The sequence below is a fragment of the Primulina tabacum genome, chromosome 4, assembly GCF_025594145.1.
Source record: "Primulina tabacum isolate GXHZ01 chromosome 4, ASM2559414v2, whole genome shotgun sequence".
NCBI classification, from domain to species: Eukaryota; Viridiplantae; Streptophyta; class Magnoliopsida; order Lamiales; family Gesneriaceae; genus Primulina; species Primulina tabacum.
In genome coordinates, this window is record NC_134553.1 from 48,524,570 (window position 1) to 48,542,306 (window position 17,737).

General features: G+C 34.2%; 3 protein-coding genes across 5 annotated transcripts; 1 reads left to right on the forward strand and 2 right to left on the reverse strand.

Annotated features, from left to right (window-relative positions):
• Positions 1 to 1,221: 1,221 nt before the first annotated feature.
• On the reverse strand, positions 1,222 to 3,409 carry LOC142543635 (uncharacterized). The gene is made up of 2 exons (XM_075651003.1): positions 2,532 to 3,409; positions 1,222 to 1,717 (listed from the first exon to the last, which is right to left on the reverse strand). The coding sequence occupies exon 1, from the start codon at positions 3,375 to 3,377 to the stop codon at positions 2,556 to 2,558; it is 822 nt and encodes a 273-aa protein (XP_075507118.1). The 5' UTR covers positions 3,378 to 3,409; the 3' UTR covers positions 1,222 to 1,717; positions 2,532 to 2,555.
• A 2,392-nt stretch (positions 3,410 to 5,801) lies between these two features.
• On the reverse strand, positions 5,802 to 8,091 carry LOC142543636 (cyclin-dependent kinase inhibitor 3-like). The gene is made up of 3 exons (XM_075651004.1): positions 7,515 to 8,091; positions 6,337 to 6,543; positions 5,802 to 6,237 (listed from the first exon to the last, which is right to left on the reverse strand). Exons 1-3 carry the CDS (start codon positions 7,955 to 7,957, stop codon positions 6,168 to 6,170), a joined length of 720 nt encoding a protein of 239 aa, XP_075507119.1. The 5' UTR covers positions 7,958 to 8,091; the 3' UTR covers positions 5,802 to 6,167.
• Positions 8,092 to 9,211: 1,120 nt separating this feature from the next.
• LOC142543637 (uncharacterized) lies at positions 9,212 to 12,906 on the forward strand. 3 transcript variants are annotated; one of them, XM_075651006.1, is made up of 5 exons: positions 9,212 to 9,406; positions 10,383 to 10,467; positions 10,592 to 10,689; positions 11,744 to 12,060; positions 12,349 to 12,906. In XM_075651006.1, exons 2-5 carry the CDS (start codon positions 10,459 to 10,461, stop codon positions 12,786 to 12,788), a joined length of 864 nt encoding a protein of 287 aa, XP_075507121.1. In that variant the 5' UTR covers positions 9,212 to 9,406; positions 10,383 to 10,458; the 3' UTR covers positions 12,789 to 12,906. The 3 variants fall into 3 exon arrangements, with proteins under 3 accessions (XP_075507121.1, XP_075507123.1, XP_075507120.1); XM_075651008.1 differs by having other exon boundaries at positions 9,242 to 9,390; XM_075651005.1 differs by lacking the exon at positions 9,212 to 9,406 and adding an exon at positions 9,457 to 9,830.
• The last annotated feature ends 4,831 nt before the right edge of the window (positions 12,907 to 17,737 follow it).

The window sequence follows — 17,737 nt, forward strand, 5'->3', positions numbered from 1 at the left end:
AGGATGAATACAATTTAAGAGATTTCTATTTCATTTATTAACAGTGTAGTAACGGAAGAAGTAATCCTAAGCTCTTTGACATTCTAAAAGGGGAATAGGTCACTCTATATAGGGAAACGGGGGGAGTTAGCCCGGTCGATAAACGCGGTGCTGAAGTCGCACTTCTCTTAATGAGTATGTCGTAAGACTTGCTAACAAGGAGTATATTCCAATGCAGCGGCCGGACAAACAGGACGAGCCATATTCTCCAAACTGAGGTTTACTTTATTCCGGCAGGTGCAAAACGACTTCCTTTCGGCGGAGTCGAAATCCTCTTTTTTATTTTTAGAATTTGAATCTTTCCAACACTAAACATGGAGTTCATTTTGTTCCATCACTCCGGGTGTCAATTCGGGGACCGATGTCACTGTCGATTTGCATTGTGTCCAGTAGCGGCATAAAGAATGTTACCCGGATTCTTGGCAGCTCACCCTCACCCAGCTGCTATGAGAAATCCGGTAGTGTTGCCGTCTTTTCCAGATGGATTCTCTTAACCAGCTGCGAAAACTCGTTTATGCAACAAGTGCAGCTCCACAGAAGGGTGCAGTTTGGGGGAAATGCCATTTGGGCATGGAGATTGGAGCCAAGCTCCTCATAGGAAATCAGAAGTCAGATTTCAGATTAGAGCTTCAAGGGTTCATTCGGTCAGATCAAACAGGCCAGTTAAACTTATAGTAGATGTTAGCTCAGTCACGGGGTGACCCATGAAGAATTCGACCATGTCTAGCCCTCCTCCTGCTAGTAACCTTAAAAAGAACTGTGTGTAAACTTGAAAAAGTATCCTGCACCTTTGGCATAAGATGTAAACTAGCGCATGGGAGGAACGATTGCATAAACTTGGAGTGTGTGAGGCTTTATAAGTTTTGGATTATCTTTTTGTGGCTTTAAGCTTGTAGGCTTCGTTTGTAGGAACATTTGGTTAAGTTTGTTGTGGTAGGTTGTTGATATCACTAGGTTTTATGAACGAATACGTCTTGTTAAATATACAAATTTTACTGGGCTTATTGGGTTGGGAAATGACATCACGCTGTACTACATTTTATATTACAAGAACTCTCAAAATTCATATCCAAGCTGAATCATTTTAAAATTACCAAGCCCTTCTGAAATAAGATTGATTTTGTAACCTAATGCCAACAATTTATGTACCTATACAAACATCATTCAAATTTAGTGAATTGATGCATGAGAAGACACCCTTGATAGAGACATACCGCATGTGTGTAAACAAAGCAAATGATACTCCATTAAACACCAAAGATACAAAAGAAAGAAACCTCGGGAAGAATACTGAAATGTCTGTGGTGATGTCCTGTATACACTAACCTTGGCATCCTCGAAGATTAAATCATCACAATTGGACTCAAGAAAACTTTCATTTCTTCAAATATTTGGAATACTTTTTAATCTCCAATCCCTTTGGCGAGTTCAGATGAAAACTTCCTAGCCCTTCTGTTTACCAGACCTCTCCATTCCCAATTCTTTCAGATAAAATATTGCCGACCACTTTAGTCGTCCACCCCTACCCACTCCATTGTTATGTGAATGCTGAATAATATACAAACCAAAAACACAACTTTGGTAAGAAGCATGATTATAGTTAATCATCCTCACATTCATGCTTGTTGGAGATAGCTAAGGCAAATCCACTCAACAGATTGGATGACTTAACGTGAATCTGTAAATGAGATGACAAAGTTAGAATCGGCATTTATGTCTGACATAAGCATTCGTAAATGGGGGATTGCAAGACAAACCAAAGTGAGAAATACATCTATTTCTTATATAAAAGCGCAATTGTTACTGAAATAATCATGCGCAACGCAAAAATGAAACAGTAATGAGGCTATCCGTGCAGCTTGTTCCATTTCTAGGTGTTGCATTCAAACTCATCAGATTCATGAACAAAATTCATGAACAAAAAATAAAACTCGAACAATAATTTATATAACAAGAAACACAAAACAACAAGTGAATGCGAAATTGAAATACAATTAATGAAGTTCATCAAACACAATAATGAGCTTTAAAACATTTCAAATTTTCACATGATCGTGTAATCCAGGAAAACAACATGGTTAACTATCTAATAGGCGGAAAAATATCATTTTTTCAGGGTTCTAAATTCTCATGGCACATAAAATTCAACTAAGGTTCGACAGGGACATCATCGATCAAGACTCTAATTGCAAACACAATTGAAATGAGTCGAGCCAACAAATTTGCAGAGTTTCTGTCATTGATATAAGCGCACAAACTTCCATAAGACTGCATACAGACATCAATCAAGGCTTCAATTTCAACAAAAATGTCAAAAAACCGAACCAACAAATTTATGCTTGAGGCTTGAATCATGAACATGCCTATTCACGAGGTTGAACTGTGATGCCAAGATAGAATTATGCAATCCGACCATTAGACTTAAGAATTGTACACACAAATAAACTAGCCCAACAACGAACACCAAGAAATGAAAGCCAAAATTTGATTACCAAAAATACAACCAATGTGTAATATCAAACATCCACCATCAAAGTATCGCCATCTTCATCGTGCATAGCATCAAAATTCAATCCCATACGTTCCCAATTTGATTCGGCGGCTTCTGCACCTGAACCCAAGCTCCGAGTTCCGCTCAGCCTCCTCGTCATCGGCTCCCTAATCAGAGCCATATCAACAACCAAAACAGCGTCATATTCATCTTCCCATCGGATGGGGCCAGGTTCAACTGGCAATTTAAAGCGGCACAAGGGGCAAGTATAGCTCCGATTAAGCCACTCTACGATACAACTATTGTGAAAGTAATGCTGGCATGGTAATTCATTAACTATGGCACAAGAATTCGAATGGATCTCGAAATCTTCCATGCAAATTGAGCATGACTGCAAGGATTTAGCTGGATTTGGGATAAGGGTTTTGATCGGGAGCGAATTGACAAAGGATTTCAAAGCTGGGGTGGAGGGGTGGAAAGTAGGAGTGGTGAAGGAGCGAAGGGAGTTGTCGGAATCGTAGTCGTGCTCAGAGTCGGAGTCATCGGAAGTGTAATAAGAGAAAGTAGTTGTGACAGGGGTGTGATCGGAGTTAATCGGAGGAGACAGCTGCGATGGCGGTGTCTGTTGCGGTGGAGAGATGGTGTGGTGGGGGAGGATATGGCGGTGGAGACACCGCGGGCAACGGAATGAAGACGGGGAAGAAGAAGATGAAGTGGTGGCCGGGGTTATGTGGAAAGAGAAGTTGCAGCTGTAGCAGATGTAAGACCGGTGATTGGTGGGGGAGGTCGTCACAGCGGCGGTGGAGGAGTAATGGCGGGCGGCGGCGTCCTCCGGGGTTGACGACATGATAACAAAGTGAGCCTATGAATTTTCGTCACGTTATGTATACAACTGTAGAATTTCAACTCATCCCTGGGTTTATTTGTATTTGCAAAATGAGCCTCGAGATCGTAATTTTATTACTGTAATCCCATAACTGTTCACTTTTTTAAACAACATTTGAAGCAACCGACCAATCATGTATTTTCCTGTGTCTCATGTATATGATTCATTCTTCATTTCTTAATAGTGTTCTTTCACATTATACATGCATATATCATCATAGCATATTTCTCTTAGTTACGGGATCCGCTATATCGATATTAATACTTCAAATTAAACGATTTTCTCACATATCATTTTTTAAATTAAGATATAAGATAAACCACATTTATTCAAGTTTTTAATGGTATCTCATTCTTTCCACTCCTTCCATTTACGTGTCAATCTAATATATGTCGGATTGATGTCGTATTTGGTCTCCTCTTCACATGACTAAACCATATTAGATGTATCTTCATAATCTTATAATCTATGAAAGTTATACCTAAATAGTTCAGAATCCTTTTATTCTTAATTTTATCTATGCGTATTTTGTTATACATCCATCTTAACATAGTCAACTATACTATCGCAATTTTATGCATATGTAGTCTTATAATGCCCCAACACTCCGAGTCATAAAGCATAGCTGGTCGAACAATAGTTTTTCTTCCAATCTCGCAGGCATCCTTCTATCACTTTAGCTCTTGATGGCATCCTCCATTTTATCCACCTAGCTTTAATCATATGACCTATATCAATAATTTAAATTGAGATTGAATTCTCATATTTTTTTTTTTTGGATTTTAATAACCAATTATAAGTGTCAGTCCACGACTCACAACCTGGTGTTTACAAAAATAGTATCGAGTATAATTTCCAAAATATATAATTAATAAAAAAATTTTGGTTGATTAATTATCAAATGCCTCCTATCAGCTATTAAACCATGAACTTAAAATATAATGCTTCATATTTTGGGATGTATGATATTGCCTGCAACATTATCATGCCAACTAATTACCATTGATAATTGGTTCGAGCTAAAGTTTATTGTTAGAAGTTATTCATTGTACGAAAAATGCACCCGAAGAGAAATACGGTTAGTGTGCTACTTATCAAATATATTAATTAGCTCTTATTAATTAAAAAAAATAAAGAAATTATTATGATGTCAAAATTAAGCATGTACCTGAAAATTATGCAATACAGATCAACAACCCCTTTCAATTAAAAGCAACATAAATCATTATACAACTTAAGATAATCCACACGCCTATGATATTATTAGTTTAGTACTTCTTAAGAGATTATTAAAACTATCAAGTATTTGAAAAGCAATTCAAGATGAAAGACAAAAGACAAAAATTTTTTATCTTAAATTGTAACTTAAACATTTACCAGAAAAAATATATGTGACATCACCAATACTTGTTCAATCACTTGACAACAAAAATTATCTTTTTTGTCCATAAGAAGATGAAAAATATAATTGATCCCGAAGTATCACCCTTCAAGTGTAATGTGCGTATTTATCTTGCGAATTCAACTCACCTAGATATAACATTTTCCGTTAACCTTCTAGCAAGATATAACTATTCTCCAACCCGAAGACATTGAAATGGTGTAAAGCACATATTTCGTCATCTTGTTCAACTAACATGAGGTTGTTTTACTCGACAAAATCAAATTTATCTTTAGCAGTATATGCAGATGCAATTTATTTTTCAGATCTATATAAAACTAGATCTCTAACATGTTTTGTGTTTACACGAGATGACACTGATATATCATGGTAAAACAAGTGTTAACAACGACAACATCAAACTACCTTGAGATCATTGTAATGCATTAAACAAGTCAAAAATGCAAATAATCAAGATCCACTGATGCAACATATTCATGGATCATACAGATACTAACAACTAAAGATAGCGCGACGATTATATTTGAAGATAATGTTGCTCTTATTTGACAACCCAAAGGATGCTATATTAAAGAAGATAAAACAATGCATATTTCACCAAAGTTCTTACACACACATGAAATATAGAAAAATGATTACATTGATGTCCAACAAATTCGTTCTAGCGACAAAGCTAGCCAATTTATCAAATAAACATTGTACACATCAACATCCAAGAATTTGAAACAACATTAGATCCTTCCCAATAATCTAAAAGAGAGTATTATAATAGATGATTAATAAATCGTTGTGTGTTCCCATTTATGTGCCACTCCACCCTATCCTATAGGTAGGTGTGATTGGTTGATACGATGAACAATTGAATTCTCTCGTCTTTTGTCTTCTTCCACCATTAAATTATAACAAACAATTTCATTTTTTTCATTAACAAAAAAGAGAGAAAATGTTCTCCTTTTTTTCTCAACTAGGCACATACTTGGAACTATAAAATTGGCAAAAGCTGATATAGTATTAAAAAATTTACAAAAGGCAATTGACATTTAATTTATTCATGCCTCCATTCCAGTCGAAAAGCCATAAAAAATGGCTTCAAGGGGCCGTTCACATTTCCAGTAGGTGGAAGAGATGAGTTAAATACTAAACTGAAGCATCAATAACTATCCAAACTCAGAAGGATGGGAGATTCTCGGAAACTTAAGCTACATCTTCTGCAGAGATCTACTTCAAAAGCAGTTAGTCCATCTTCTTCGTTCTACCAAATACTGAATTACACATCTTCCACGGCTTTTGCTCCCCTTTACAGTAATTAAGAGTCCAAGGGAACTTTGTACTAAAGCTACTTTGTACAGCTAAGGAGATTTCTTTACCCACTTGTATCGACCGGGCAGGGGTAAATCATTCGCAATGTCGAAATTATACCTGCGCATAGGTGAATCAATGGAAAAAAATTTATATCAGTTGACAGATGCTCACGAGAACATTCATAGTTTCTTGAAACAATCGACTGAAGTTATATACTTCTCCATAAAAAGGCGTTGCCACAACTGTTCTTGGTGAGCGAAAAATTCTTCTACTTCAGCTGTTGTAGGCATGTCTAACAAACGAGAATTTTGGGCCCTCTGACTGGCGACAGGAGCAATGCTTGCCTGTTTCATAGTAGAACCAGATATGGTGCTACTGTCTGCAACCATGATCAAACTACAGTGCTTGATTTCTCTGTTGCTCCTGCCATACATAAAACTCGTTAACACATCCAGTTCTTAACATAGGACGGTTCAAGGTCACAAGGAAAATTCAATCAAACTACAGTTGTGATGTATACGTGAGTGCAGGATATAAATTTTCCATGACCAAAACACGAAAAGGTACATGACTCAGCATCAGGCAGCGGAGTCATTTCATAGTACACCAAAAAATCATGTCAAGAAACAGGTAGATTTTGAAGGACTGTATTTAAACCTATCGAGGGTGGCAAACAAGCTACTGGACAGGTCTATGCTCTGTGTAATATTGCATAGATAAAATTGTGGTCCTTCATTAATGCAGTCCCCAAAAGTATTATGGTCCAAAGCTAGGCAAATATACATGATAGGTAAAAATATTTACTATTTTCTTGGGAAGTGGCGGTGTGAGCACAATGTTTCCACATTTGTCACTGCCAAATGACGCTCTTCAACACTTCAAGAACTCTTGGATCCTCATCCACATAGGCCACAGATTCAAGTTACCTTTGGAAAGGCTACCAAGGACCAGGTGAAGAATGAAAACGTCCGCTAAGGCCCATGGATAAGGTTTGCATTTGTGATCATGAATTGAACCAGATAGAGACATTCAGCTGTCGACAGACAAAGCCGGAACGTCGACCGCAAAGGAAGGATGGCAGGCCCCGGTAAATAAATACTTGAGTTAAAAAACACATATTCTTAATTGAATCTTACAGCTATCCCAACGAGTTTCCCCTCAACATTCTCTGCTTTAAAGGAAAACAGGCTCTTTTTTTAAAACCTGAATCCGAGTATCCTTTTTCCTAAGATAAAATACTAAAATATTGACAAGTCTCTTCACAGAATTAACCACAAAAGTCAGAGGAAACCAAGAAATCAAGACAGAACCAACCTTAGAAAAAATGAAATCTGACAAAAAACTTGAAATGGAACAACCAAATAATAATTACAAAAATCCAGAGTATAACATACCTTTCCCCGCCTTTGGACTCCAAATAATTTTCCCCAAATGAGACCTCGATTCCCAAATCCCCCGATTCCAAGTCCCTGCTTTTCCTCAACAAGCATGCATCCTCTCCCTTCCCCGGCCCAACCGAACCAGAACCCGAACAAGCTTTCCTGGATCCAAATCCCCCGTATTCTTCGCCAGTACACCCATTATTATCCGCAGAAGAAACTATCCGGGAATTCCTCAAGCACTTCCTGAGAAGCGGTGGGCGTTTCACAAGCCGCCTCGACCGCAACTCCAGGTAACCCAGGTCTCTCTTCAAAGGCGTACAGCCGGCCGAAGAAGACCGGAGACGCCGCAAAGCTAGGGTTTTGGCGCGAGTGCAGATTCCGAGGGAGGACTGTGAAGCATCATCCTTCACTCCAACTTCACCTGGGGACTTCGATTTCTTCATATACTTCCCCATCTCTTTGGATATCCAAGAATTGCGGTTCCTGAAGCTGATAGAGAGGAGATTTCATGGGGGAGAGGGGAATCCAAGAGTGAATAATTGAGGAATTGGAGGAATCTTTTTCTGTTATATTCGGTGTCGGGTACCTTTAGGTAAGTTTCGGTTTTTTTCCCGGTCCTCAACTTTATCAGTATTTTGCATAATTCCCTACAGAGTTTTTAATACGACTCACACGTTTCGTTTCGATTTAGTTTAATTTTACGTAATTTATTTTGGTTTTAGAAATATATAATTTAATATATGAACTATTTTTTTCTATTCGGTTCAATTTTCTACTAAAATAATTCTATTATTTCGATACGGTTTATTCGATTTCGACTATTTAAATTACTAAATAAAATATATTTAAAATATAAGAAATTATAATTTTACTTCACCTAAAATTTAGCAAAAACGATTTTTTACTTCACTGAGTATCATTTCATATAATATATAATCTAAATAAAATTATGTATCTATTAAAATTTAGATTTTTTAGATTTGTTCAGTTTTAACATATATATATATATATATACAAGAGCATTATAGAGGATGAAATATTTTCCAACCGTGTTCTATTTGTTTCTTCTATTTTAGAGCAATATGGAGGATTGAAAAGAAGTTAAAAATAATTACAAAATAGATATTTTAAAAATTACGATATAGTCCTTTTGAACTGCTGCTTGAAGAAGAAAAGATCGACCCACCCACAAGCTTGGTCGACTCACGCACCCACACTTCATATTTGGTCGTGCTTTGGTCGACCAACCAAAGCACTGCTTTGGTTGTGCTTTGGTCGACCAAAGTATCTTGTTTTGGTCGACCAAGATAAAGTTTGGGTCGACTTTGTTAATCAAACGTTGTTTTAATTTTTTTAACAATTTATTATTAATTAATTATATGTGTGTGTAAGTGTATTCGAAAATGAAATAAATTAAAAAAAGAAATTATTTGGTAATATTTAGAGAATATGAGTTGAAAATGAAATAAATTAAAGAAATATATTATTTGATAATATCTAGAGGATATGGGTTGAAAATGAAAAAAATTAAATAAATAGAGTATTTAATAATATTTAGAGTATATGGGTTGGAAAAGATTCTAGAGATGGTATACTCTGAATCTAATATTTAAACTTCGATTTTAATATTTTTTTATAAACTTTTAAATTTCGATTTTCTGTTCCGTTAGATTTTTTATTTTTAATATTAATATTTGGATTCCGAGATGGACGGTGGGGAAAAGGCCAAAACCAACGATTATGGACACGTGTCGCGTAGCGATTGGCCCGTAGGTTCTAGAAACTGGTACAGTAGAGGCGAATCTTTCCGCAGCCTCAACCTCGCGAGACAATATAAATTTCCCGATCCGTAAGTTTGAAAACAAGAATCCTGTGGTAAATTCCTGAGGTGAGCCGACATTGTGGTACGTACGCGTATTTTCATTCGTTTTTGCATTTTTTTAAAAGAAATTAGCTTTTCTTGGAATTTTGATTACGTGGTTGAGAAGTTTCGGTCGATCTTTGTGCTTTTTCGGGGTATTGATTAACAGATCTTGTTGATTGTGCAATTTTTTGCGGGACATTTGGTTTCGGGTTAGATGGGGTGTGATAAATTTTTAATTTGGTGATTGTTAGATAAATTATTGCTTTTTAAGGCGGATCGAAATTTTTTAATATGCATAATGAAATTTGGAATTGGAGCTGGTGTGTTTGGAGTTTGGAGAAGAAGGGTTGATCCTAATCATAATTTGATTTTGATATGTAATTGTGAAATGGAATGTTCTCCACGATTATCCCCATACCAGAGTTTTGGTATACATCTCGTGAGTATCGGGATGGATTTCAATGGTGGGGTTTGCTCTTTGCTGATCTAGATTGCTTTTATTTGATGATCTAATTGGTGACCTCATCTTGTAAATTTGTTTTTCGCTGGATATTTGATTGGATTCAGACTTCATGTAACGTACTTTGTGTGTCACTATCGATACTTGGTTGATTGATGTCTGTATTTTTTATAGGCTTGTCTTAAACTATTCTTCACGTAATCTTTGGGAAAAACTTTTTAATTCTTGAATAGTAGTTCTTTACTGCTTACCAACAGTATTGGAAGCATAGTTGGCTTCATTTTTACCCTTCTGGATTTTACTATGTGGTTTAATTTTTCCTGTTCTAACAACCAACATTGGAGGGTTATGTTAAACCTTTATCGACCAACACCTGTTTTTGAGAATGCTATGTAGCATTTAACTTTAATGTCGATCACTTGTGTTAAAATTGTGATATTAGTGGGGAAAAGTCTGTCATCTTACTTTTAGCTGCTGGGGAACATACTGTTTTGCAACTCTTTCTTGGCATACGTATGACTGAGAATTGAGATGTGTAAATTTTTGTTTTCCCTAGGTCATCGAATCATTACTGCAAAGTACAAATTCCTGCTACATTCTCTAGCTTTTTTCATACTTGGTGGACGATTGAAATGGCAGAGGTACACTTTCCTTGTATCTATTTCTGTTTCATTAAAAGGAAGTCGATGTTACATGAGAAACAGGAAACAAATTGAGTTGAATTATGTTTTGTATATAAATTTACCAGACCTTGTGTTGTTGCAGGAGAGTTACAAGGTTTCCTTGCATGTCTATGACTTAAGCCAAGGTCTTGCCAGACAATTATCAACAACCTTTTTGGGAAAATCTATTGAAGGAATATGGTAAGATTTACATTTTTATGGAAGGCTTGTTTTCAAATGCAAACCTAAGATTATGTAGATTCGAGTGTGGCTTCTCTAGGCTCTTTCCTATATACAACATGACTTTGATTTTCTTCATTTCCAACAGTAATTTATTTTAGTTGGTGTAAATACTGGTTTCTTGAGATATTATCACTTCTTATGTTACACTAAACCACACCGCATAGATCACATCTTGATTCAATTCCTAACGATTCCCTTGTTTTTCTTCTTTGCAACACTCATCATCTACAAGCAAATATAATGGTGGAGCATTTCAACACAACTTGGCACTATATTTCTCTGGCATGTGAACAAATTCATACAATTATACGTTACCATTTATCTTATTTTTATTTGTCCCATTTAATGCGTAGAAAGTTGATGAATGTTGTACCCAATTTTTTGTTATAATCAATTACTCATTGATGTTTCCTCTTGCCTTATGTTTATACTTCCTTGATCATTATACTTTGTACAGTACACAAATTATTAAATTTTAGTGGAGGCATCTTTCTCTCTCTGTTTCGTTCTTAAAGTGTCCAAGTATGGTGAGGTGACAGGGTTATAGACAAACCTTAGGTGAAGGGGAGGACTCCGCTAGAGTGATTGTTCACAACTTTTAGATTAACTTCCTCGTGGTTGAGATTAATATTTCAAGTTGTATCGAAGAATATGCCCAATTTATGAACAGCCTTGTGAAGTAAATTTCAATAGATGCTTAACAACACATGCAAAAATTTGTTTTTGACTGACGCATATAATACCCACTTTCCTCGCTAGTAGGTCTCTGACTAATAAATTTAGGTGGGTGGTTTTAAGTTTATGATCGCTGCATAGGTGGTTACAAAAGAATGAGATTTGTCTCCTTTTTTTATGTGAGGTTTGGTAGGTAAAAAGAAGTGGAATATTTGTGTGTTGGGTAACATATCTATTACATTTGGTTGCTTTGATGCACATTCATTTTCTGGATTCTTTTGTTATTAGCATTTTAGGCCTGTTTTACATTAAAAGTATGTTGCTTTTGGTTGTGTAGGCATACTGGAATTGTGGTTTATGGTAATGAATACTATTTTGGTGGGGGCATACAAAATGCTCCAGTCGGAACAACACCTTATGGGACTCCTCTTAAAGTAGTTGATCTTGGTGTTACCCATGTGCCTAAGGACGTATTTGAATCGTATTTACAAGAGATTGATCATCGGTACACAGCTGAGACTTACAGTTTACTTACCCATAATTGCAACAATTTCAGTAACGAGGTTGCCCAGTTTCTGGTGGGTGCTTCGATACCAGACTACATTTTGAATCTCCCAAATGAAGTCATGAGCAGCCCCATGGGTGCTCTCATGTGTAAGTTTTACGCATTTTATGATCATAATCTCTTTTATTCTGTTAAATATTGAACTCCATCTTCAGCTTATTCACAACAATAGAAATAGAATACTTAACATCTTGGATGAATTTATATGTGGATGCAAACACCGTTGAAAGAAAATTCCACATTGAATTATTGAAGTGGTTCGAAAAGCTCGAAAGAGTATATTATAACCTTCTGCAATTGCTGTTTGAACGAGAAGGAAGCTGTTAATAATCAATGTTTATGCACGTTTTCACTGAATTTTATGCCCTTTGGTGCAGTGCCTATGATACAGCAATTGGAGACTACATTAAGAGCCGGAGCAGTACCCCAGGCACCCCAGTTTGGCCCAGCAGCTGTGTCTAATTCTATTAAGACAGCAAGTTCCGTTAACAAAGCAGCTAGTGGCACTAAGGCCCAACCTGCAAAAAAGATAGAACAAGTTGAAAAATCAAAAGCAGAAGATATGCCCAAGAAGTTTGCACCTGAACCAACACCAAAGAGTTCTTCCCCAGTTAATGGTGTTGTAAAGCAGAAGCCGTCTAATAACCTCATCTCCGGCGACCCTCTTGGTGATGCTCGAAATAAAGTTCAAGAGGAGATCACCAATGAGTTTGCTACAATCATGGCTACTGGGACAATCCAGGCAAGCGAGGCCGCTGCTCTTGCCACTAGGAAAGTGATGCAGAAGTACGGGCATCTGAATGCCGCACAGAGCTAACTAGCTAGCTAGAAGGGAATGATTTGTACCAAGTAAAAAATACTAGTGTTGCTGTTGTTGCAGCACAATTCAACATTTTTTTGCTATGACATCTACCGTGTTTATGGCTTCCTGAGCAGTAGCTATGAATCTGCCGCACGTTCTCGTATTAAACTTTTTTGTTAACTTTCGTATTTATCGAATTTTTATGCACTATGATTTAATCTTGTCGAAAATAAGGTTGCATTTGGACGAAGTATGTTAGAATTATAATGAAAATAATATATAAAGATTTAAAATCTGTAATAAAACCAATTCAAATTTCCTTAAGAATCTAACAATAAAAGAATAATAATTTTTTAAAAAAAGTATCTGATAGTCGTAGGCTATATAATTTCAAATTTTTGTGGTGTATTTTTGTAACTTAATTGTTGGATTTCCAATTTTTTTTAAAAAAGGAGTCAACGTAACCTTTGGGAGAATAAATTTTAGTACAGGCCATGTCACATGTGTGTGTCCTCGTATAGTTGGATTTCCAATAAAAAGTTACAAAAATATACCACAAATTTCTTTATTTACTTTCAATTAATCAAATATTATATATAATATATGAAAGATGTTTTTCAACATATTATAAATAATTTATCAGGATAACCTTTAATCAGTTATCTTCGTTAAATATTGCAATTTTGGTATTTGTTATATGTGTTGGTGATGTGAAGTCGACATAATATTGATACGACGTTAATATGTCATTCTTGTGTACAGTGTCATATTGCGAAAAAATTACTAAAATGATTAGAAATTAAAAGATACAAAACAAATATAGAAATTTAACGTCAAAGGACCAAAAGCGCAACGAGACAAATATATAAGATCAAAATTAAAATTTTTCTCATTTTATTTAATAATGCTATTAGTAATAATAAGGCCGGCCTCACAATAATATTTGAATTGCAGTGGGTTTTGATTTTTGAACTCAAAATTTTTTTACAAAATGCAACACAATTATGATATTGTTTCGTTCGTGATATAATATGATATAAAATATATAATATATGTAATGTCGATAATATAATGATTTTGTTAAAATGAGGTGAAACAAAGATATGTTATAAATTAATGTCTCGTAATTTATACAAAAAGGTGTCTTAAACTTAAAAAAGTTTAAAAGAAGCAAAATGTACGCAAGTTTTCATTTCAAAATACGAGTAGCTCTTTTTTGGAGTGACCCAAAAACGTGCTTTAATTTAATTCTTTGCAGAGCTTGTGAGTGAAGCGTATTGATTATTACCACGCTTTTCAGAAAGCTGCAAAAACGATTTATCGAACCATATTGGATGGTCGAATAGGCCCTTTAGTCCTTTACCATATTAGATGGGAGATTAAATTTGGAAATGGGAATAAGAAAATATGTATATATAGTGACTATCTACATGAATTAAATAATTTAAATTTTAAAAATATTAAAGAAAAAGAACTTAAAAGGAATTTCAATATTATTTTATATTATTTTTTATATTCAAAATATTGATAAATATGGGATACTTTTTTTATTAATTTTGTCCAAAATGTCTTAGAGATATATCATTTATTAATTATAAAATGGAATATGATATTTTTGTTTCAATCTCATATATAATATTACAAACAAATTTGAAACTTAGTATTTTAATTTAAAATAGAAAGTGATGATTATGAAATGATAGGGGACTATGATGTTTTTGGCATCAACTTTGTTTTCCTTGGATGCTGTGATTTGAAAAGAATAAAGCAATGTAATGTACCAAAATCATTTAATAAAATCTACGCAACTCGAATATATTTAAATAAATAAAACTAATATTATTGGCACTGATATTTTATACATAAAATGAAGTGTAAATAACATTAACTGTCGATTATATACGTTAAAATTTTATAAGAATGGTTTTAACAAGTACTGAACGTTTATTTACCCATTTTATATATATAATGGAACGTAAATAACATTCTCTAGCCTATAGTTGGCTTTTGTAGAGCGCAGAAAGCCTAAGAAAGAATCCAAAATCAAATTACACAGCTCAAGAAATGTTCTTGATCAATCAAATGATCCCTACCTCAGCAAGATTAGATATCGTTTTCATGCAAACATTTATATATATTGATTTAAATGCAAATAAGATTACGAGTATTGTACTGTAAAATTCTACTCGGAAAAAGAAATTAAAAGGGAAAAAGAAAATTAAAGAAATGATGATGGTAGGATATTGAAGAAGATAACAAAATAATTTAACTACAACAAACTTCTCTCAACACATATTGTATTAATTCATGGCGCTTAACATGACATATGACGAGCTAAAACAATTAACGTGCGGCGTTATGCTACAAATTTTCAGCTTTAATTTCATCTTCCTCTTCTGTTTGACACTGGAGAGACGATCTATCAAACACGATAATTTTACCGGTTTGAAATAGGGTTTGGTCCGCTCGGAACTTCATGATCACTTGCCTCCAACTCTTTCCCTTTTGATTTATGATATGCATGGGATTTCCCATTTTTGCTAGGTGAAAATCCACTGTTTTCTGGAAATTCTTTTCGACAGAAGAATCTGGGAGAAGGCCGGGTTCGAGATTAAGGATAGTCGAAGCCATAACCGATGATGGTTTGGAAGGATGCTCAACAGATGAGCTCACAAGAGCAAGAAACATGAAGAGAAGGCTGAAAAAGAAGAGGAGCAAATGATGGGATTTTGTGGGGATTTCAAGAACTGGAGATGAGTTGATATTCAGTGTTATTGCCATGCAATTTGTGAACAGAAACCTGAACCCCCCAAAAAAACCAAGAAAAAATAAATATCCATTAACCAAACACAACCCTAATTTCAGGAGAGGAAATTAGGGTATAGGATGAGAAAAGAATATCGGAGAAGAATCTTAAAAAAGGTGGTGTTGAGGAAATGAGGTTTCGAAGAAATTCCATGTATATATATATATATATATACACACGAGTAAGTCTCTTGTGACATGGTTTTACTAATCTTTTATCGTGAAACGTGTCAATCATACTCATGTTTACAATAAAAAGTAATATTTTTCGCATAAAAAGTAATTTTCCATGTGTGCCCCTAACAAGATATATGTCTTATGAAATTGACATGTGTAACCGTATCATAATAATTTTTGTGTGTGTGTTTGTGTGTGTGTGTCTATGTATATATATATATATATATAGCTGGTATATATTTATGATAAAAGCAAGTAGAACTTTGGTGGGTCTCTTTATTGTGGATTTGTTTTCTTTAACTAAATGGTTGTTACTTTCATGAGTCATAATATTAATGTGACAACCTCCATTCGAATCAGCTGCAATATACCTTCTTTTTTTTTTTATTTGTTGAAAGGATACATAAATGTTCAGTACTTCCTATTTAATCAAATATAACATATATATTTAGAAAGGTAATCACCAAGGTTTCACTCACTTATTGGACGTACATTATGAAGCAAATCAAAATTATACATTCACTAGATGAGTGTCACCTCCGTGCTGGACAAAGAGGTGATCACGGTTGGTGGACAACATATCAAAATTATTAGAAATGTATATATATTTTATTTTCTATTTAAAAAACTTAGAACAAAAAAAAAGGGATTAATGATCATAGACATGAATGTAACATTTAATTAAGTCCAAGTTATATTTCAAACACTCGAATCATTTTATATTAAATTAAAGAACACCCGTGTACGCTCTCTTCTTGCAACACATGATACAACAGGTATTACAAAAATTAAAGCTTATTACATATTCCCATGTTTGTTTGACCGAGATTTATTTATTTGAATTTTCCATGTAAATGTTTGAAAAGAGTGGCAATATTGGTTTCTCGTCTAATCAAGTATTAAGTTTGGTTAGAAAAAGCTGACAGAAATCAAATTAAGCATCGTATTCTCCCATCACTACAAAAAAAAAAAAAAAAAAAAGAGTCCAAATTAAGGTCTCAATCTTTTTAAAAAATTATATACAAAATAAATTATTTAGATTTATTAACTGTTCTAACTAACTTTACATAATTTATTGCTAAATTATCTTTTTCTCCGTCTTTAAAGTATTTTGACATAATCTCACATTTATGTTATTCGTTTATTTTATGCTATATATATAACTAGTTAATAGTTATCTAAAATTTTGGACTTTACAATAAAAATATTTTAAAATATGATAATTATATTTATATTATGTGTATATCAGTTAACAATTTAAATGATTATATATACCACGTCCTCTTTCACTTAAATTATGAATTATTTTATGGTAAAAACTTGTGTGAGACGGTCTCACAGGTCGTATTTTGTGAGACGGATATCTTATTTGGGTCATCCATAAGAATATTACTTTTTATTGTGAATATCGGTAGGATTGATTCGTCTCACATACAAAGATTTGTGAGACCGTCTCATAAGAGAGACCTACTCTTATTTTATGATCGTAAATGTAAATATAATGAGTATTAATAATGTTAAAGCTATAAATTGGATAAAATTGATTGTCATATTCCATTTAATCAATAATACGTAGCCATTTTCTTTCCCTAATTTTCGTTTCACAACTTCCCATCAAACTATATTTGCTCCTAAACATGTACAATATTGCAAGACATTTTAATGGATAATCTAATCATGGCAACACTGGTCCACTTTGGTTTTGTTGTCTCAAAATCCTTTCAATTATATATTTTAATGCGCCGACATACGCGTTGTATGCTTGTACAATATTTTTTATAATTCATTTGATTTATGTTTAAATGAAGATAAAAATATAATTATAAGAAATAGTGAGAAACTGCACTGTAATTTTGATATATGAATTAAAAAGATTAAGTAGAAAAATAAAGAGAAATAAAAGGCCAAAATAGGAATTAAACCTACAACTTGATGCTTATGAAACAAAGACTCTATCCGCTAAACTACATGTTTCTTGCATT

Coding starts and splice junctions, on each gene's coding strand:
- LOC142543635 (XM_075651003.1), bottom strand. CDS start 3,377: ATGTCGTCAACCCCGGAGGACGCCGCCGCCCGCCATTACTCCTCCACC.
- LOC142543636 (XM_075651004.1), bottom strand. CDS start 7,957: ATGGGGAAGTATATGAAGAAATCGAAGTCCCCAGGTGAAGTTGGAGTG. Junction 6,544..7,514: donor GAGTCCAAAGGCGGGGAAAG/GTATGTTATACT, acceptor TATGTATGGCAG/GAGCAACAGAGAAATCAAGC. Junction 6,238..6,336: donor CAACGCCTTTTTATGGAGAA/GTATATAACTTC, acceptor ACCTATGCGCAG/GTATAATTTCGACATTGCGA.
- LOC142543637 (XM_075651005.1), top strand. CDS start 9,760: ATGTTCTCCACGATTATCCCCATACCAGAGTTTTGGTATACATCTCGT. Junction 10,690..11,743: donor AAATCTATTGAAGGAATATG/GTAAGATTTACA, acceptor TTGGTTGTGTAG/GCATACTGGAATTGTGGTTT. Junction 12,061..12,348: donor CCCCATGGGTGCTCTCATGT/GTAAGTTTTACG, acceptor CCTTTGGTGCAG/TGCCTATGATACAGCAATTG.